The 22,711-nt window shown below is 35.5% G+C and overlaps 1 protein-coding gene across 2 annotated transcripts; it reads left to right on the top strand.

The window, feature by feature from the left end:
• The first annotated feature begins 368 nt into the window (after window positions 1-368).
• Window positions 369-8,936, top strand: LOC113714834 (uncharacterized). Of its 2 annotated transcripts, none has more exons than XM_072068944.1 (5): window positions 369-1,643; window positions 1,873-2,509; window positions 2,591-2,680; window positions 3,305-4,102; window positions 8,422-8,936. In XM_072068944.1, exons 1-5 carry the CDS (start codon window positions 1,567-1,569, stop codon window positions 8,557-8,559), a joined length of 1,740 nt encoding a protein of 579 aa, XP_071925045.1. In that variant the 5' UTR covers window positions 369-1,566; the 3' UTR covers window positions 8,560-8,936. The 2 variants fall into 2 exon arrangements, with proteins under 2 accessions (XP_071925045.1, XP_027094741.2); XM_027238940.2 differs by having other exon boundaries at window positions 1,770-2,509.
• Window positions 8,937-22,711: the final 13,775 nt, after the last annotated feature.

The following is a 22,711-nucleotide window of genomic DNA, read 5'->3' as shown; positions in this document are numbered from 1 at the left end:
AAATAGTCTAAATATGTTAAAATTTGAATCTATTAAATTTAAGTATTAAATTAAATAATCAAACAAGACCTAAAACTTAATAGATTCATATTTCAAACTTTATATTTTAAATTTTAATTTTATTAAACACACCCTAAGTGCTGAATGAAATTATCAAATATGGGCTAAAGTCGTCATGGTCGTGATAGCAATGCCAATTTGGTTGAATTAACGAAAGGACACCTAGCCAATTGAAGTACATCTAAAACACAAAATCAAAGAGGACAAATATCGCTACCCGAAAAATCAAGGGCCAAAGTGGGACGGAAAAATAGTTATGCAAGTTTCTTCTCTAGCCCTTATCACTGCCCCCCCCCCCCCCCCCCATTGCCCCTCTTCCTGCAAAACCAAACCTTTCTATTTTCTGCCCTGCGACTCCTAGCAAAATTCATCTAGTATTTAAGAAGAAACCATTCCCTCTCTCCCCTATATTCATCTCTGTAGACAATTGCATTGCCCTCTCTGCCCCCAAACTACATACACGCACAAAATATATCACAATATATATATAAATATACATTATTTTGTTTTTATATATAGAGAGCTTGGCGGTTATCAGAAGTGGTTAGGGTTCTTTTGTTTCTGTTTTCGGGATCGCTTTTTAGGGTAACTGCCTGTATCTTCTCGTCCAAAATCAAATTAGCACCAATTTCCTTTTTTCTGAGATTAGGTTTCAATTCTGAAGTCTCAATTTTCAATCGTTTCTGGCCCTATATACAAATTGCGGTTACATTTACATATTGCTCCTTTTTTTTTTTCTTGGTAATACTGGTTCGGCTTGCGGCGTTTGATTCTACAAACCCTAATTGTTGAGGCGACTCGTGTTTTTCTAGGGTTTTTGGGGCAATTGCTCCAACTTTGTTGATTGCGCTTTTGGTTGTGGTTTGGGATTTTGGTGTTTAGAGGGACTGCTTGACTGTTATTTTGTGGTTTTTCTTGTTTATCTCTCTGTCCGGTTTTTCCTTGTTCCGGTTGTTGCGTGGTAAGGACATGGAGGGTTGAAAGGTGGGTTGTGGGATTGGGGAATCCATCTTTTTTTTGTTGAAAGATGGAGAGCTAGGGGAAAATTTTTAAAGTTGATTCAGTGCCAGTTTGCTTTTGGTAGAAACTGGATGATACCCCATTTTGGTTTTGTGACTGGAGGATTCTGAGAATTGCATAGAGGTTGAGGTTGATAGAAGCGCCTGCCATTGCGGGGATTGTTATTTTCTACTGTTATTGGATGAGAGAGAGAGAGAGAGTAAAACATTATAAGGGAGCTAATTGGAGATGGTAGATTGGTTTGCTGTGTTACTGGATGCTTATTGAGAAAGCTGGGTGTGGTTTTGGATCAGAGGTTTTCTGGTTGTCTGTTAACGTGTAGGTTTCCTTTCGGTGCATAGAAGGTGATATAGGAATTTCTTTTCGGACAAAAGTTTGGTGGAGAAAACAGTGTTGGGAGACTATAGTTTATTGCCTACATAGTTTATTTTCATTCTGAATATGGTCAGAACTGATGGAAAGAAGTGAACCTGCATTAGTTCCAGAATGGTTGAGATGTACAGGAAATGTTGTTGGTGGCAGCCCTTCAAGCCACCATTTTTCATCTTCTTCTTTGCACTCAGGTAATCCTAGTTTATCAACTGTTTATGCACTGCATAGTTCAAGTTTACCTCACCTTGTGTTTGTTGTGCTCCCCACCCCCCTCATGATTTCTGAGGATGCATTACGTTTTTTGTTTGCTGTTATAGATGTTTCTTCGTCCTCAGCATGGAATAGATGTTCTAGAAGCAACAGTGATAAGGATAGTCAGCGGTCTCCTTTTCTGGAACGTAATCATTCTTCTAATTGTAGGCGTAGTTCAGGAAATAATGGTTCTGCAAAGCATCCATACAGCAGTTTTAATAGAAGTCACCGGGATAGAAACCGTGAAAAAGATAAAGACAGGTCCACTGTTGGGGATTTCTGGGATCGAGATTCTTCTGATCCTTTGGAGAGTATTTTAACAAGTGTTGAAAAGAGTTCCTTGAGACGCTCTCAGTCATTAGTGTCCAGGAGAACAGTTGAATTGTTACCCCGTAAGTCAGAGGAATTGAAAAATGGCGTGAACCTTAATCAGTATATTGCAAATGGCAGTCATTTGGGGGGAAGTAATATAAGCGGTGTCCATAAGGTTGCATTCGAAAAGGATTTTCCTTCTCTTGGAAATGAAGAAAAGCAGGGAGGATCTAGTATTGGGAGGCTATCTTCACCTGCTCTTAGTACAGCTGTTCAGAGTCTTCCTGTAGTTAACTCAGGGTTGCTTGGTGGTGAGAAATGGACTTCTGCCTTGGCGGAGGTGCCCTCTGTAATTGGCAGCAACAGCATTGGGAACTTAAGTGCTCAGCAAAGTGCTATTGCAACTCCGTCTGCTTCTTCAACTGCAATGGCTGGCCTTAACATGGCTGAGGCGTTATCACAGGCTCCACCGCGTGCACGCCTCACTCCCCAAGTAATTATGCCCTTAGTTTTAACTTATTAATTTAACTCTTTGATGCGCATAGTTTCATACATTTCTCAATTCATTTTGCAGGTACCTGATAAGACACAGAGGTTAGAAGAATTAGCCATAAAGCAGTCTCGGCAACTAATTCCTATGACACCATCGATGCCCAAAGCCTTGGTAAGATATACTTTTTCCTACTCGTTTGTAGTGATACTTTAGGCTATTTTTCGAGTAAAGGTCTGCGGGGTGTTTAATAATCGGTCTACCTTCTAGCAGATAACTGTGTGGTGGTCATGAGTTGATTCGAGTCATTAGTTGGTGGTTCCTCCTCATCAATGCTATTCCTTGTTAATTCTGAACCTGTGCCCGATTTTTGTGTTATTAGGTTGCTGTGCAATGTTGGAAATGTATTACCTTTGTACACTGTTGGAATTATAATACCCACAAATTTTGACCATAATTTGACTAGTGGAGCATGAATCTTTTTTAAACTGTGATTCTATTTATTTTTTCTAGACATGTCTTTTTTTATAAAAAAAAAAAAATTAGGCAGTCATCTTCAGAAATGTTCATCTGTTTTAGGCTGGTTTTGCTTAAAATTCAGAAATATGGATAATAATTTGTGTCCTCTTAAAGATGATACGCAAACTCTCTCTGTTGGAAGGATATTGGAAATGACTCGTTCTATGATTCCTGGCTCTTTCAGTAGTCATTTATGTATCTTATGAAGAGTTACCTCCTGGAAGATTTGAATTTATAAATTTTATATGAAGTTCTCATTGGTAACACTCTTCTTTCCAGGTTTCCAGTTCTTCAGACAAATCAAAGCAACCAAAAGCTGCAGCGAGAGTAAATGAGATGGTCGTTACTCCTAGGAATATGCAGCAACAGCAGCAGCAACCAATCTATTCACCTCAACTTCCTAATCAATCTCGTGCTGGCCAAGTCAGGTCTGATGCTTCAAATGCCTCTCATGCTGGAAAGTTTCTGGTTCTGAAGGCTGCAAAGGAGAATGGTGCCAACTCTAATGCTAAGGACGCTTCTAGTCCAACTAACAATTCCATTAGAAAGGTGGCAGTAAGCCAGATTCCACTATCTGCAATAACTCCAATTGCTCTGACAAGCCCTACTAATCCAAAGGCTTCCACTCTTGACAAGAAGGCAGCTGCATTGTCTCTGAATTCGAGACCTACCGCAGAGAAGAAATTTTCCTTGTCTCAAGCACAGAGTAGGAGTGATTTTTTTAACCTCATGAGGAAGAAGACCTTGCGTAATACTTCTTCTACCATCTCGGATTCAGTTTCTGTCATTTCATCTCCTTGTGCTGTTAAGTCTGAGGAAAATAGTACAGAAGCTAATAGTGCTCCAATAAGTCCTCTTGTTAATGAGAATGGGAGTCAGATGATCACTGACGGTGATAGTCACAGCTCTGGTGATCAGGCGCAAAGTTTTGTGGATGCTGGAGAGAGAAATTTGTATCTTAATGGAGCACTCTATCCAGATGAAGAAGAGGCTGCATTCCTTCGTTCACTTGGGTGGGAGGAAAATGGGGAAGATGTGGAAATTACAGACGAGGAGATCGTTGCCTTTTATGAGGAGGTAACTTTGCTTCTATTTCCAAGATAATGTCCCAATTTTCAGGTTTGATTTGCTGGAAAAGAAATGATTTATAATCATCTTCTTCCTTGACTTTTAAATAAAAGGAAATTGAGCACAACATATTTCATGGGTATAGCTGCATTTTCCATTTCTTTAATTGAGACCAAGATACTAGTTGGATGTTCTTTATACATGCTGGTAAATTTGAATTTGGCTGTATATGTCTTATCTGTTTATATGTACTTTAGAAAACAATAGTGCAGGGTGTATGTATGCCTTATAATCGAATAAGATTACTCAGCATATACTAAGTTTTGGATGTTTAGTCTTTTCATTCCAATCTTTGGTTTGTTTAGACAAAGTTAAAAAGTTCACTTCTGTACAATGTCCTTTCCAAAATTAAGTGTGCTCCCTTTCTCTTCTTTAGGAGAGTAATCTTCTCTTTGATGAAAATCTGGTAACAGTTTTCTTAACCTTCTCTTTTACGCTTCCTCTCAATAGACCTATCAAAACCCTCATATTTCTTTCAAAGAGATATAGTAGTGAAGTCGGACAAGATAGAGGTGCTAATACCAGCAGAAGCACGAGAGGATCTTAAGGCTGCTTCTAAAGAAAATGTCCCTCATTATTCATCAATCTCTGCACAAAACAATGTACGGACATAAGTGTTTTATAGGCTATTAACTTTCCTGAAAGATTTAGAGCTCCTATTTCCTTTAGCAAGTAGGAAAAACAAATTAGTTGTGGAACTCCCTTATCAGCTAGACTTCAATCTGTTACCTTCTGTAATAAACAACTAGATAAGACATTACTTCACCATTATGAAAATTTTCCTGCTATCAAATAAAGGACCAAATTATCCCGTAAGACCTAAAATTCTAGAAAATATATCTCATGGTGCAAAACTATGATGAACTTAAATAAAGATATTTAGCTGACCCATTCTTTTCTCCCAATTAGGCTTCTAATCTACATGGGATGCTTAGTTGAATCTTGAGGAAAATCATTAAAATCTTTAATCTTAGATTTCCTTGAGCCCTTTGTTGACTACATCAAGAAGTTTATTATTGATTGATGAACAATTACAATGGTTTTACTGTAGGCCGCATAAGTGGATAATATCTGTTATTGTGCTTCTAGTGAAACTAACTATATGCTATATTTAGATGTATCATTGTTAAATTGGATGTATTTAATAGCAATGATAATTAAATGATTAGATGCAGTAATGGTTTATATTGATCGAAAGTGTCGTAGATTCAAATTGAATTACAATTCTAATATATGTACTCCAGGTCTTAGGGTAAAGGTATTGAGTCTAATTTGGTTTTATTAAATTTTTTTTTTTTTGGGGGGAAAAGGTATTGGTTTTACTGAGAGGCACCAGTGGAGTGAAACCCAAAAGAAACAAGTAGTTATCTTGATGAGCAACCCCTATAAAGAATGGGCAAAAGACGGACCACTAGTTGAATACTGGGCATTTATCCAAGAGTAAAGGGTGTATGAAGACTGAGATTGGACTTGTTATTCATTCTGTTGGTTTCTAATCTCTGTTGTGAGTAGTGAACGAAATTGACGATGGCCTTGCTGCTAATGGGCTGTGCAAGAGTAGGAGTCTTGTTGCTTCTTCATTTTCCTGGCAAAGAAAGCAACTAGTATCCTATATCGATTCCTCTTCCTCAACTTATCCTTAAGCAGAACTTGATCTTGGCACATATGTACTCTATATCTGCTGAGAAGGAAACTTACCTTTCCTTTTAGCAAATGATGACAGCACGGTGAAATGTCATCTTTTCTACCATTCCATTTCACTGTATCGGCCTCTTGCTCCACTGTTCCAGTTTTATTAGATTCTTTAGAGCTTTCAAGGTAGCTAAATATGGTTAAACTGCATCTGTATCAACCATTTAAACGTTGGTCTATTGTAGTAATAGCACTAAGTACTGACTGTGTATTGCACTGAGTTTTGCTGCCAAACTATTAAATGAAGATTTTAAACTTAGACACACACCTTCTGATTCTTATCTGTTCCAGCTTTTCTGATGTGGCCTAATGCTGAGATTGATATTAAGGATTACGATTCAGTCTGAATGAACCTGATTGTACATGAAAGCCACAAAGGGGAATCAACTTTAGGGTACTTTATAGTCGACAAACCAAGTGGTAAAGCTTTTTGGTCTGTGTTTTGTAACGACTGACTAATTGTACAAACTTTTAATGTGTCTTAACTGGTTGCCCTAAAGCATCAGTTTATAGCGAACTCATACTCAAGCTTAAATTGTTCAATAAAAAATCAATGCAAGTATGCTACATGATTTGTAGTTTGCCAGTTAACTGCATCCGAACTCTTCTACTTTATTTATTAAATTTTGTATTGTGAATTTGCACTCTCCAACTATTGGGTCCTGGAAGTTTGCAGCATAAACTTGTTTTGTAAGATTCAGTGCCAAAACTTCTTTTTCAGAGTTTGTTGTTCATTTAAAATTGCTTGTTAAGTTTTTGATTGAGAATTGTGCATTTAGATTTCAAATTGAGACTCGTTTCTTAAGATCTGTCTATTGGTGTATGTGACTGATGTGCTAATCAAGTGCATTAGCTATTGGTATTTGACCCAGATCTATAAATCCTCTTGTTGAACCTTTGCTACCAGACTATAAATAATCCCCTTTCTTATTATTTTCTTTGAAATTTTCAATTTTGATCTTCAGTTCTTTACTTTTCAGATTAGATGTACTTTGTGAGGAATTAGATGTACGTGTAGTATGCTAGATGGGGATTTGCAAGTTTGAGAAATGAAATTTGGATGAATAAGGTATAAATGTTCTGGAAATAGTGGAGGGGGACATGATCATTGTATAAGTAATCACCATTTGACTGTTGTAAGATTGTCTTTTAAGAGCATGTACTAGCTTACAAGTCTTTTAAGAGCATGTAAAAGCTTGCAAGTATCCGGCCTTACATAATTATTTATGAATACTGGTGAAGGATAACTATAATATCCAGTGCAACATCCATTACTTATGAATACTAGCAAAATGAGAAGTGAAACTAATTCATTCTCGTACTTGCTACTCCTTTTCTAATGGGTAGATTGCTAATATAACCCAGGTAGCAAAGTAGAATACCACCAATTTTAATAGCTCCAATATCACAATGCGAAATGATTGCATGTTTTTTTTAATGGGTTGATAAGTTAATTGTTGACTTGAGTTGATTGTAAAATCATGCGTTAAAGGCTTCCTCTGATAATACCTGAAGGAGGATTCCTATCTGTACTACTCATTCTAGGTCAAACTATCTGCTATTTGCTAAAACAAAATTGTGAGAAGTCAGATATGAAAGCATATGTCATCTTCATTTGATACTTGAGGTATTACCTCTTATCCTCTGAAGGGAAAGGAACAGAAAGGAGCAGTGCTTGACCAAAAGTTAGGAATAAGAAAAATAACTAGGAAGGAATTTATTGTGGATTGGACACAAGACCGAACTTATACATTAAATGGTTTTGAAAGATAGTAAAATGTGCAAGAAAAACTCTTAGGTGAACCATGTAGAGTGTGCCCAAGTTTTATCTTCTTCTCCACCTTTGTCGCATTGAAATTTCTGCTTTTGCTTTGTGAAGCCTAAACATATATCACATCACCCTCCAGCAGAGAAGGTAAGATTTCGGCCAAGTTGTTCCTTTCAACCTTCAAGTTACTAGCTAATAGGATTCTTACAGGAGAGAGATTTCCAGGAGAAGAGAAGCCCTCCACTCTCCATTTGTGTGTCAGGAATTATTTGGTTCCTTTCGACCATCATTTTGACTTTATTGATACCTGTTCTTGAACTGCATGTTATCAGTGTGTATGTCATTCCTACTAACTTCTGCTGGAGATTTTATCACCTCTTTTCATTGGCTCTAACAAATTTTGGGTTTGTCTTTAGTTTGAAGAAGTTCAGACCGATAATCTTTTATTGCTTGATATTTTAGTTGGTGTCATCTCGTCAAATCTACTTTCTACTAATAGCTTTCTCATTTCTGAAGCTGTATGGTTGAGAAGGGTTCTTCTTTAAAGAAAATTTGAATACACCATCTTTATATGCAAAATTTCAATATACCGAGCACATTTCTTTCTTCTTTTTGTAATTATGTTAGGCTTAACATAAGATTTGAGTAGTATAATGTCTGGTCAAATATATATATTTTTTAACTGCAGATGGTCCATCTCTGGTTTGAATTGCTTTCTAATGAAATGGTACTATCGGATATGAGAGCCTGCTTAGAAGAGGATGAGACAGGAATTTCTAATCTCACTTTCTTTTATTTCCCTCTGCAGTACCAGAAATTCATGCCATCTTTAAAAGTTTGGAGAGGCATTCAGCCAAAATGCACGATGCTGTCTGAATCTCACTCTTCTAACTCAGTTGCTGCCTCTTCTGAATCTGGCTCTGTTGCTTCAGAATATGAAGCTTGAGATGTTGATTTCCCACATTCAGGATTTTGGGAAATCATTTTTGATGAAAAAGGTTCCTTCATTTTTTCCATCTCTTTATTTGGAAAGAGAGCTAAATACGGTGAGTTAAAGGATGACTATGTTTTGAAGTCTGCAGCTTGGAGTATAGTACAATAAAAACCACCAACAGTAGGTCCTTTTAGCTGGCTTTGTCATGGTTTGAAGGTTGCTTCTTGAAAAGATCGTAGGTTAGGAAACATTTTATGCAGCTGATGATGCCAGGAAAGTAGGTTTTTTTTCCCATCCTCTTTTCCCTTCTTTTTGCCGTCAAAAGATCAATTGGAAAGTTTACAGTGTTTTCGTCAATTTACAAGAAAAAAATTGGATAGTTCATTGAAGTTTTGTTGTTTTATACTTTTCCCCCTTTTAACCCCCATGCCAAGGTCCATTTTGTTAGTTAATATCTTTCTTCATCCACATTTTTGTTTTCGTTTTGCTGATTATAATTTAACCACAAAGCAACTATTAAGTTCCGTAGAGCATTGTTCACGATTATGAAACCATGAAAATTGTGGCCATTTACTTTCCACATTCTGCTGATATATGCAAGTGATCGAAAGGGAATGCATCTGTTCTACAAGGTTATGGTATCCTCTTAGACGCGGAAAAGAAAAAGGATGACCGATTCTTTACTCTGAGCATTATTTTGTACTGAAGGGATTGCAACTGCAATATGACTACTATGTTCTCAGTTCTATCCTTCGCCTACATCCTCGAATTCAAGCTAGTTACCTACCTATACATCGGCCCATTAATATAAAATGACAAAGGATAACAAGATTATAATTTCTCACTGTTTTTCCATCGCATAATAGCCCATTATTCTTGTTTAAACTGAACAAGGAAGGCTAGACTTTTACTAATTGTTTTTGCATGCATTTGAAAGGTACCTTTATTTGCTTCGACGTCTCCGAAATTCCATATCTGCTGCCGGAAAACAAACAATCCCACCACCCTTCCCACCTGCTTTTCTGGTTTTTTTCTATTTCTCATGTAATCTTACATTTAAATCGTTCATCAATATTTTGAATTGATTTGTGGATTTTGATTAAGGGTTTTTTTAACACACCGAATATTTACCTAATTTGTCATATATAAACACACACACAAATAATTATTATCTTTTCTTATATTTATATATTTTATCTATTTAATCTTGCTTACATTTTCTTGTATTTATTTACTTTTTTTAATCAATCTTATATTTTTAAAAATATAACACTTGAAATATATTTTAACGAGTGCATCGTTAGACAAATTGAAACCTATGAATTTATTGACTATCATGAACTTCACTTGGGAGCCTAGCGTAAATATTGTATTCAAATGCAAGTACAATTGTTAAATAAGAACATCGATACCAAATCTTCATTTTTTACATCACTTAAAAGGGGTAAATTTCTATAAATAATGGTGAAATAACAAATCATGACAAATTTGGTGTTTGCAACAAATTAATTTCTTAGTAGAGGTTGCCGCAAATGAGAAAAGTGGTGTTGAGCGAAATTGAATTTATTTTAGGCTTTTTTATGTAAGTCACAAAACAATTTACTCGAATAATATTTTTTTAAAAATTTTGCCAGTCGCCGTAGTCGCATCCAAAACGAAATTTCAGCACCATTGATCAATAGTTGATAAACGATGAAAACTTTTTTTTTTTTTTTTAAATTGTCTAGTCGCCGCAATCGCATCTACTTTTGGATGCGGTAAAATTTCAGTATCGTTGATCAATAGATCAAAGGTGTGAACAATTTTTTTCAAAAAAAAAAAATTACAGATGCCACATGCAGCCTATGATAGAGTCGTATCCATTAACAGATGCGATGAAACTCTATGGACCGTATGATCAACGGCACATACACTCCATCGATAGTTGTAGTTTTTTTTTAGCCGTTGATTAATTCCAGATGAACGGTTGGATTGTATCGATACAATCAACGTGTACAAGTTTGGCCTTAAATATATCACCGAAAATAGCAATTGGACTCGAACAACCCCATTTGTATACTTTCACTTTTCTTCTTCATCGTCTCCACAATTTCTTCCTCCCCAAACAGAGAAAGTCTCGAAGAAATCCTGCCTAGAAAAGAACAGATTGTGTTTCCACCATTGTTTAGTTGGTTAGTTCGTATACATTATCGTGCATTGTTGCCCGTTGATTTCTTTTGTGGGTCATAAAAAGCAAAAGCAGGCTTCTAGGATTTGAAGTTGGTACTCAGCCATCTATATATCCGGCAATACTTTGAAATAAGGAAGATTTACGGGTCCTCATACTCTCTCCCCCTTAAGAAATTTCGTCCTCGAAATTTTCCTATTAACGGGATCTATCAAAATCTGAAGTAACCAATGGCTTGTACCTTCTACATCCTCAGAAGAACCGAGGATCTTCATTCCAGTCCCTTCTCCATTTGACGGTCCAGAGTTGGTCTTGGTTGGTTGCTGGGTTCCTTTCTTTTCACGCAATTGAACCGGACAATTAGCAATCCGATGCTTGGCGCTCCCACAGCGCAGACATCTTCCCCCCTTTTTTCCAACAACCCACTTCAATATGATTGGCTTTTCTACAATAGGCACAAAATAGGAAAGGGATTGAGGTTTGATCTCCTTGTGAGATACCTCTCAGTGATCCTTCTCCACTCGGGTTTCCTCCTGAAGTATTTTCCCTAAGCATCTCCAAAATTTTCACACCACCCGCTCCACGACCCATCTTTACGAATGGCCTACCACGCTCACCCCGTTCTGGCCTTTGTCTTTCAAGAGATATACCCCTTTTCTTTGCATGGGAGGTCTTCACTTGCGGCCTTGCAATTTCTGTCCTTGGAGCTTTCTCCGGAACCCTCATAAAAGTAGTGCTTTGTGCCATTGCTAAGGCCTCCTCAGAAATCCCCTTGCATTTCCTTTTTAGCTCTAAGTTCTTGTGTAAGAGCTCAATTTTCTCCGAATACTCGTGCGTTCATCGCCCTTCCCAGTACTCGGCTAGTCTCATTTGGACCTCTATTTCGTCTCGAAGAATCGTGATTTCCTTATACATATCAATCCAATGTGCCATCCCACGGAGTCGCTGGAACTCAGATGATAGCCTGCCGGGCAAAACAATGGGTCATAATAAATTCCTAAGTACAAGTGGGTTAAACGGACAGCAGATAGCGCATTCGGCAAGCTATTGTCATTTTAAATACTAATAGTTTATTGTATTTGATTAGTATTAGTTTATTAGTTTCTTACATTTGATTAGTATTTGAATTAGTTCAATTAGTAATAGTTAATTAATTAATTAATAGTGTTTGTAGACACCAAATTTTTGTCAATTTTTAATGTTTTCTCAAATTTTTTTTCTATCTATTGAGTTATTTATTTTCTTGCATTTTAATGTGCATTTTTCTCATTTTTACAGGTTTGTTTTAGGAAAAGGAAAAAAACAAAAGGAAAAAAAACAAACACAAAACAAAAGAAAAAAAAATCAAGAAATGAAAATCATTCTAATCATTTTCCCTACCAAATACACTTAACCCATTCCTACACTCAATTTTTTCACCTTTCTTTTCATTTTAGCAAAAAGCCATCATTTGAAAGAAACCAAACCCATTTTGACTCCCTGTCGGCCATTGGTTTTTCTGTATCTCGACACTTAACCTTTCCCAGATACACAAGACACCTCCAGAGACAAGAACAAAAAACAAGACACAACAAACTCCACTTTGGAAGCTCAAAAATAGAAGCTCTCGGCTCTCTGTTTTCTCTCAACGACACAAACACACACTCAATCTCCCTCAATCTCCTCTCTCGGCTCTCTCTCTCAAAAATCCTCCCTCTCATTTTACTAACACAAAAAAAAACCTCATTCTCTCCCTCTCGGCTCTTTTTCTCCCAACGCACTCACACAACAAAGAGACAGCTACCGGTTGGACAATCAAAGCCTGGAATTTCCTCCAAACTATTGGCCTAATTAGCAACATCCCTCAGATCCCGACTCGAAGGGACTAACCGTCCAACCCGTGGTACCCAGGGGTGCAGCCCCTCATGTTGGCCGAGCATGGTACGGTGCATTGCGCTGCCATTGTGGTTAAGGAAATAAAGTTGTGCCTTTGCTAATAGTTATAGCTTTTGGTGCAATGATAAGCGCTTGATCATGACACAAACTCTAGCCAAAGGACCATAACTCTCATTGAGGTATCTTCCTTCATTTTCTCTTCTTTTTCCAGCTTTTTCTTTTCTAATTCGTTATACCCTAATCATGTCTAGACATTAGTTTTGTTTCTTTTTCTTGCTGGTTTTTGTTATCGTTATGTTGTTAGGTTGCTGAATTTTGGGGTAAGTCACGAGTGACATGAAGAGGAAAAGAGGATTTTTGTATATGCATGTTACATGTTTGATAAAACGCCAAAATGGAAAACGAAATAAAAGCTGAACATTGTGCATTTTTTTTTTTTTTGTCAAAATGGATGACCATTTGACAGTGTAGGTTCGAAAATATGTGGTTATTCAAAAAATTTGGGGTTTTGAGTGTTAAAAGTTTTTGAAAGATTTTTTTATTTTTGGACTATTTTGGTTTAATTTTGTCATATTTGTTGTTGGTTTTATTGATTTTAGTTCATAGTTATGTTGTAAAAATCACAAGGAGTATTGTAGTAGAAATTTTATGTTTTTTGGTGAAGATTTGAGGGTTTAAAAATATAAAAAAAAATTGGACTTTTTTTTTGACATTTTGGACACTTTTGGTTCATTTTTTGCAAAAACTAAGCCAAAAAATGGAATCTATGCGAAAAATTAAGTGAGGGGTGTATTTTGAGAAAATTTGGTGACTGGAAAAAATTTGCGGGCGCCATCAGTTGCGAGGAGCTTCAGCTGGCCGAACATGAAGAAGAAGAAACGGAAGGGAAGAAAAGAAAAAGAAAAGAAAGGAAAGAAAAGAAAAGGAAAATGGGTTGGGCTAATTTTTATTTTTTTTGGTGGCCTTGTTTCTTATTTGCGGTTGGGCTAGAAGGTTAGACCCATGCTTTATTTTGGTTGGGTTTGAGTGATAAAAGACGGGTTGGCCTGTGTGTTTTGTCTTGGACTTTCGGCTGGGCTTAGGTAGTGTTCAGCCCAAATAAATAAAATGATGGCCCAGTGGCCTTGTTTCCTAAGAGACCAGAAATGGATTTGCACTTTAGCCCCTAATTTTTGGAATAATTTTATTGTAGCCCAGAACATTTTAAATTTCTTTCACTAAGGTCCTTAAATTAATTGCACTTTGGTCCCCTGAATTTTATCTTTTATTTAATTTTGACCCTAAGCTTTGAAAATTTATATTTTTACCCTAAAATTTTTTTCAATTTTTGCAATTCAGTCCCTAGTGAATTTTGAGTCTCTTTATTATGATTGTTTCTTTTCTTTAATGGCTAATTCTGTTACTTTTGAGTATATTTAACTTGTAATTTTTAGATGTTCTTAAGTTTCTTTTACATTTGACATGTTAAGGTGAATTTAGTATTTTTTTTATCATTATTATTATTTTCAATTAAATTGGTGCCATGATTCTTTTGTTCATTTTGAGTATAAATAGGGTAATTCGACTCCATTTAGTCATCACTTTAAAAGGGAGGTACCCCTATTATTATTATTATTATTTCAATGTCAATTACGTGCTCTTATGTGCTCCTACGTGTTCCTATGTATTTATATATTTTTATATGCTTTATTTATTTGATTTAAATGTTCATCCAAATTTTCTTATATTTATTTAGTTAAGTTTTATAATTATTTGAGAGGCATTTAAATACCTCAAAAAATGTAATAGATAGGATAATTAGATTTGTTTTATTATATTTTCCCCTTTTAGAATTGTAGTTAGGTCCCCTGTTGTAATAGATAAAATAGATAGGATGTTCTTTATTTCCCAATTTTAGATTATAGTTAAATTCCCCACTGTAATAGATAGGTCTTTGCGTGTTTATGTGGCTTATGTGCTATATGCTTTATCCACTTTTCATAGGATTTTTGCATCTAAATATTATGTTTATATGATGCTCTTACATGTTTATTTGTTTTTAATTTATGCCTATTTGTCTTACTATATATTAAGAATGCATGATGTCACCACACTAGTCCAACGCCAGTTGTGGTTTCTCCCTCCGTTTACTTGCTAGTCCAACGTTAGTAAGGATTTTTAGAAATGAGTTAGTTCAATGTTAAACCCTTAGATCGTTCGTGCTTTAGATTCATTTTTGTGTGATATTCATTACATTTTCATGCATATTTTTATTTTTTAGGATCTTTTCTTATTTGCATGTTATTGCCTATCATATTATCCCCTACTCTCTATATGTGTTAATCATATCTTTTAGAGTTGTATCTCATTTAAGAAATTATAGAAATAAGTTAGTTCATTTGCTTGTTCATGTTAGGAGAATTATTCTTCAAACATGGGAAATACGTGATTATAACTCTTTAGTTTAAATACTCCGTCGATCCCTGTATAAGAAAATTATGTCACGAGTTTTTGTCTCCCGTACCCATTATGTTACATTCCTATTCTTTGGCCACTTATATCTAAATATATAATTTAATTTTCTTTTCTTTTCTTTGAATTTCATTCATGTATGCTCGTGACCCCTTCAAGGAATTATTTTGGCCTTCGCAATCAATGCGATTGATATCAATTAAATCTTTGAATGGATATTTTGTCCCTTTCGATATTTTATAAATTTAGATTTGCATTCATGTAAGAGACATCCAAACGTGATAAAATTAAGAGTTAGATTAGGAAAATTTTAACTAAACCTCGCAACTAGTTTAGATTAGGTTGAAAGGGTACCTTAGGTTTGAATTAGTCGAACCTTTGCCTTCCCTTTTTTCAACCGTGACTCTCGAACCCATTTTCTCTTATTTTTCAAAGACTTGGAGTTGTCGAAAAGGGTTTTATTTTATTTTTGTCAAAAATATACTTTTGGGTGACTTGGTACACCAAAACTCAATACCAAGTGGCGACTTCTCTTTTTCTTAAAAACCCTTTTAGATTAAATTTTGGACCCAAATTGTCGCATTTTTTAAAGTCCTATTCTAGATCCTTTTTCACCTATTTTTTAAATAAAATCATATCTTTTAAAAACATCTATTTTTCTATTGCGAAAAATGGGGCGTGACAATGTTATAAGTATTAATTATATTACATCTTCCTATCGAAAGGATTGAATGTATGATTGAATAAATAGTGACAGTATGTAATAGTACAAGTACTATTTAGTAAATAGTATTAATAATAAAAAAATAGTAATAGTAAAAATAAATAATTACAGTAAAAATAAATAGTAATAATAAAAGAATATAGTAATAGTATATAGTAAATAGTGAAAAGTAAACGTAGGTAGATAGTAAATAATGCAAGTAACTAGTAATAGTGAATAGTAAATAGTTAACAATAAATGATTTGTTAGTAAATAGCAAAAAAGATGGTAAATAATAAAAGTAAATAGTTAATAGTAATATTAATTATTTGGTTACAATAATAATAAATAGTAGTAGTAATTACTTAGTAATAGTAATAGTAGAAATAGTAATTAAAAATAGTAATAAGTGTTTCATTAATACTAATTATGAATCATTAAACTATTATAAAATCAATAATAGTTACCGTTAATTTTATGTTTAAGTACAAATTTGTGCTTGTCTAGTTATTTTATTAGTTATTAGTTGTGAATAGTAATTCATAATTGTTCTATTATTGATGTGATTAATTTATTTATAGTTAATGTAAATTCATATTTGGAACCACGTAAGTAATAGAATCTGAATAAAAAAAATTCATAACATTAGGTAAAAAATGTCAACGAATCTCGTATTAGTGACTCAATTTTATTAGGGAGGCAAAATAGTGGAGACCGAAGGATTATTTGTATATGATCCTCTGATGTGCAAAAAAGTCATATTAGTAAAAGATAGAATAGGTTACAACAAGTTGGTTGATATAATGTACACCTACATGGGTCTAGATTGATATACGTTCAATTTGAATCTATGGTTTAGGAATTTTGTAGACCTAAATGCTTTTGTTGGATAACGTTTAGGGTGTGAAGAAGATATTGATACAATGCACCATATGAAAATGATGTCACCGCACACGTCATGTGAGATATATATATCGAGTTGCAGCCATAATTTTGGCATGACCACAGTGATGTCAATGTTGCACAAACCACATGTGTCCAAGGCGATCCCCAAGTGGAGTCAGACCACATGTTCTCAACCACCTCATACTGTAGTATCATACTAGTACAATCAGAGTCTAAACCCATGATGCATGATAAGTCCAATCGTAGGAAGGGACGTATAAGTCAAAAGTATGAGTGGAGTAGAAGTAATTGGGGAGTTGACACTAGTTTTGCTACTGAATTTTGTTCAGCGCGAATTCCCATGACATCCTCTCTACCGAATATACTGAAAAACGAGGGTATTGATGTAGATCCTGACACCGAACCGAAACCTGATAGTGATGACTCCGACAATGCTAATTAAGAAAAGGATGGATCCGATCAATAAGATGTCAATCTGGATGTAGAGTCTGGTTTGAATACATTAAGCAAGTTTCATATGATCTCGTATTTACAGTATAACAAAGGTATTAATGTTGCCATGGAATTTGATCCTACTAGCAGTGTTGATACTAAGAAATTAAATATGTGGGATGAGCATACAAATGAGTTAAGATTGGGCATGGTGTTTGAAACTAAGAAACATGTGCAACGAGTAGTTAAACGTGTCAATTAAACACAATAGGGAATACAAAGTAGGAGAAAGTAAACCAACGACTTGATATATTAAGTGTCGATCCTACAATGCTTCTTCACCGTGTAATTGACAGTTTAGAGCGATCTTGAAATGCATGTACAATATGTGAAAAATCATAAATTTTGTGAAGAAACATATATGTGTTTGGGTGTCGAACAGCAATGACCACCAATAGTTGACTTTCAAACTAATTTCAGACTACATCATACATAACGTCGAGGATGGGTCATTTTACCCCATCAAGGAAATTCGAACAACCATTAAGTGTGCTTTTGATATGGATGTCTTGCACAAAAAAATATGGTATGCAAGGTAACGTGCGATTGATATTGTGTATGGTAATTGGTCCACTTCAATAGCATAGTTACCTACTTTCATGCAAGAGTTTGTGACAGCTAATTCGAAAATAGTTGTCCTTTGGTAGCATCATCCGCAAAGTACTGTAGGATGTACAGTTTTTCACTATGTATTGTAGGCATTTGGACTCGTAATCGAGACATTCGGATACCTTAAGTCAGTTATTTGTGTTGATGACACATTTATGAATGAGATATACAAGGTAAAATTATTAGCAGTGGTTCAAGTGCTAATTTTTGCTTGTTTTCACACTTGTGGACGAGGAGACTAATTGGAATTGGGCATGGTTCATGTCCCAATTATGATATCACGTGTGCCGAGATGTCGAGAATATATGCATAATTTCGGATCGACACAAGGGAATAATGCATGCGATGAAATCTTGTCAAAGTGGAAGGAATCCATGACCGTGCACCAATATTGTTTGGTACACGTGCAAAGCAATTTCATGCAAAAGTTTAAAAATCAGATATACGAATTAAATTCTTCATACTGTTGACTAGATTAATCCATGTTATGAACGGAGTTTAATGCTTTTTCACCTTTTTTAAGACTTATGGATCTCATATAGGCTGTTGAGATTGCAAATCAAACAAAGGAGTATGAATCATTCATGAAACAGATTTGGCTGTTAAACGAAGAGGCATATAATTGGTTGAATGGCGGATCAGTTAAAATAGAGCAATGAGCATTATACAAGGATGGGAGATACTGATGGGGCCACACACGTACGAATATAGCGGAGTGTAACCTGTTGCGCAATATTCGATTGTTACCAATCACAACTTGTATACAGTTCACTTTCAACTAAACCGTTGAGTTTTTCACAAAAAAAAAATGAAAAAAGACCTTCAATACGTTATATCATTTTTCCAAGAAAATATAAAAAAAAATTTAACAAATGAACCTAGGGAAAAGACAAATTCAATGCAAGTTTACGATCACAGAAATAGAATTTACTACATAACAACAGGCTAGCAGGATAATGGGAAGGGGACAATGTATAGATTGTCCACTTTCGGAATGACAAGTGGATAGAACTTTGATTTCCAAGTTGACACATTATTGCATTTTGTTATCAATCGTACACACATTTCCATCAGGTAGGCTTCTTTGCAGGGACAATTTTTCCCTTTAAAGGACATAACTTATTGGGTCATTGCAGATTTGTAACTTAATTACAATTCTGGCAGGATTAAGTAAAAGAGACCTGACTCTAAGGCCATAGTCAGAATACATAACTAGATAGATCATCGATGTCCGAATGCACCTCGTCACTGTAGCCATGTTCGTAGACAAGGTACAATGCCTCCAATTGTCCTTACTCTAACCATTTTCATGTATAGTAGAGAATTGTAGAACATTTCAAGCATAAGTTGTGCCTATGCATGATCGTTATATATTATATTTGAATATTTATTGTATTTTTAACTGTTCTGTTTGAATTATATTTCACTTCTATCTGTGCATTAGTATTACTAACAGTCTATTTTGAAATCTAACTATTTTTAACCTTGTCATTTGAATTTTTTTTATTTGTAGACATTTGTAGATATGGACGATTGACCTAAGCTATGCCCAATTCCATCTAGGGTTCATACATTCTGATATCTTATATTTACAGGACACACATAGATTGAAAGCAATTTTTTTAGGCCATGAGAGAGAACTTGATATTAAATGAGTTGACGGATTTTTTTGGGACCTGGTCTGCAATGATCTGAACCCGTAGATAGCACACTATCTATGATAGGCAGGCTTCTAGGGGATCATATAAGTAGATTATTAGAGTTTGACCATGGATTGATCACAGTGCTTATTGAACGATGGAAGCAGGAGACCTACATATTTCATTTTCGTGTCGATGAGACTACTGTCACTTTGCAGGATGTGGAGGTATTATGGAGTCTTCGCATTGATGGATTATCGGTCAAACTAGTCGACCGAAATTCATCTGTGACTTGAAAGAAGGATTTGATCGAGGAATGATTCAGACGAGAGAACCACCACTTTAAGGATAGAAGGTTGAAACTTGTACAAATATTGGAGTTTTTATACGAACCTCTTCTAGATGATGCACCAAAAGAATTAGTTCACCGGTATATTCAGTGCTAAATTTTGATCATATTTGGGGGACAGCTGTTTGTTGATATATGCAACAATGTTGTTAGCTGTCATTGGTTAGATTTTATTCGAGACATTGAGGATATTAGCTAATATAATTGGGGCAACACCACACTTACGTGTTCGTGCTTTCGTTCATGAAAAGCGTCTCAGGAAGCAATGAGTTGCACTACTAGCCCATATATGCTTCTACAGGTGAGTTTTTCACAACTTTGGGATGGTTGACTGTCTTTATTTCAGTATTTATGCGTAAAGAATATGATTTGGGAATTTTTTTTATTGGTATCAATTATGGATATGGGTGAGGATTCTCAAGATTCAACCCACTGCATTGGTTCTTGCTGCATAAAGACACGACTTTACTGAAGGCGGTTAGTGGGTCAAAAGCTGTACAATGAAGTACGTGCCTCGAATGTTGTGTCCACATTTTGTGATCAGCATACCATAACGAATGTTGATGAGGTATTGCGCTAATGAATGTTGCTATTGTAGATTCAGTTTGTAATTATTGTAGCGACCAACTAGATTTTTAAAAATGCGACAATTTATTTAGGAGCATAACTTCTGGCCTATTTTTTAATCGAACGACATATATGATGGTCAGTAGTTCTATTGATATATTGGAAAATTATCGAATTTCACCTTCCACAGTGGTTATTATGACAATTTGGCATGCATCAACCTATACCTGATAGAATTGACATAGGCAGGGACAAGAAATTACATTCTCTATGTTGATCTGGACGGGCCAAGAAGGATTGGATCCAGTATCATAGTTATTGAATTGAAGATTGGGAGCGGCGTGCTGAAGCACATATTCAAGGCTTTCGTCACAATTCCACCAAATCTATAGATGATTACATGACATGGTATCATAATCGGACAATCTGCTACATAGTACCTTCTATTTTGCAGCTATCTCGATGTGACGATCAGCGAGGAGATGGGGGACAGTTTGATTACTTGGTAAATAATTACATTTTTAGTGTTGACCTTGGTCCTTAACTTTTGATATTTACAAAACAATGGATAATACTAATATTTCTTCAAGAAATATTTTTAGTTGTGAAGCAAATCAGATTCAAAGATCAAGTGCAATTGAAAGGAACAAAGGCTGCCGAAAGCTGTTGGACGCTTGGATCGGACATCCGATAATCATTGCATAACTTCGGACACTGAATATGTTTCCACCGGACGTTCGATAGAAATAAGATGATTTTTCAAATCTCTTTGTTTGCTGTCGGACGCACAAAGAGCTTGCACCGAAGGTCCGATAGAATTGAAAAAAATTTCTCAAACTCACTACCTGCTATCGGACGCAAAAAAAATAAGAGTACCGGACGTCCGATACTCCAACGGCTAGTTGACTGTTCAGCTACTTTCTATCTGTTGGAAGCATTAATGAAGCACTTTCTTGATCTCCTATAAATAGAGTATGATCAGAATCTTTAAATAACTTTTGCACACTGAAGATACAAAAGATCTAGAGTGATTTAAGTGAGAAAATACTCTCCAAGGAAGATTTGTAGTCTTAGTGGTGTGAGATTCATTGTAAGCTTTTCATTTGCGAGTGAATACTTCATGAGTGTAGCTCTGTGAGGGTTGTTCTGAGGGATAGTAAAACGTCCTAACTTGACCTAGTGGAGTTCAGGGCAAGAAGGAGGTGAATCTTCCTTTGTACACAAGAGTGATTGTAATTCATCAACTTGAAAAAGTTTGTTTGAATTAATCTACAAACTCAAGAGGAGTTGGGTAGTTAATTGGTTTGCAATTCTTTCATTTTTATTTACTTATTTTTATTTACTTATTGTTACATTTGTGATCTTTACATTATTTATCTCTTCCACTTGGTTGTCTTCGATTCTTACAATTGGTATCAGAGCTTGGTCTCCTTAAGATTAAGCTCAATCGACTTAGGAGTAACTATGACAACCAATAATGCCATTTTTTTGAAAGACATTATGTCATTAGACCACCTATGTTTAATGGGTCAAATTATGTGAGTTGGAAAGAAAGAATGATTATCTTTTTATAATCAATTGATATTGAATTGTGGTCTATTATTAGTGAAGGTCCATATGATGCTTCTCTTATAGATGAAAATACTTATAGATCTAGACCGAAAACAAGAAGTGAACTGACTGCTGTGGATAGTGTGACGCCCCCAGTTCTCCCTAAGGCGAACCAAAAGGTATCCACGGAACGCTTGCCCAACTCTCGCCAGGACTCAAGCAATTTCTATTCAAGCTTATAGCGGTGCTAGAGGTCAACAATCCGATAATATAAATACAATTAGTGCGGAAGCGTTCAAATTTAACGATATAGAACAATCATCCAATCCTTACATCGGGTTTCCATAATACAGCCCAAAATATACAATAGCCAAAAGTCTAGACAAAAGAGTTGGAACCCTATTACAAGAGTACACAAAAGAGAAATTTCTCCGAATCTCATTCCAAACCCAAATCCTGTTAAGGAAAACAAATCTACAGGGTGAGCAAAACACTCGTGAAGCCAAGAATATACATACAAGCACATTGTTCAAATAACAATCCCAATTTAACAAGTAGAGCAATAATGATGCAATAAATAATAATTCAAGTGGAAAAAAAAGTAAACAAAAATAATTCAAGGATATCGGAGCTCTCAGGAGCTAATTTTCAGTTGCTTTGCCAATGTCAATCGTATACCTTCCCGTGATGACATTCCGTCAATCGGGTCGGTATTTCCATTCCGTAGATCACCACTTACTTCCCTCTGTCCACCGTGCACTTTCTGGGCCCGCAAGACATTTATAAGGTGATACTCCACGAGTATGCCAAGCAGGACCCCACCCCTTATTAGGTCAAGCTTCATTATCTCATGG

The sequence above is a fragment of the Coffea arabica genome, chromosome 10c, assembly GCF_036785885.1.
Source record: "Coffea arabica cultivar ET-39 chromosome 10c, Coffea Arabica ET-39 HiFi, whole genome shotgun sequence".
NCBI classification, from domain to species: domain Eukaryota; kingdom Viridiplantae; phylum Streptophyta; class Magnoliopsida; order Gentianales; family Rubiaceae; genus Coffea; species Coffea arabica.
The sequence above is the reverse complement of the archived record's forward strand: the minus strand, read 5'-3'. Positions and strand labels throughout refer to the sequence as shown.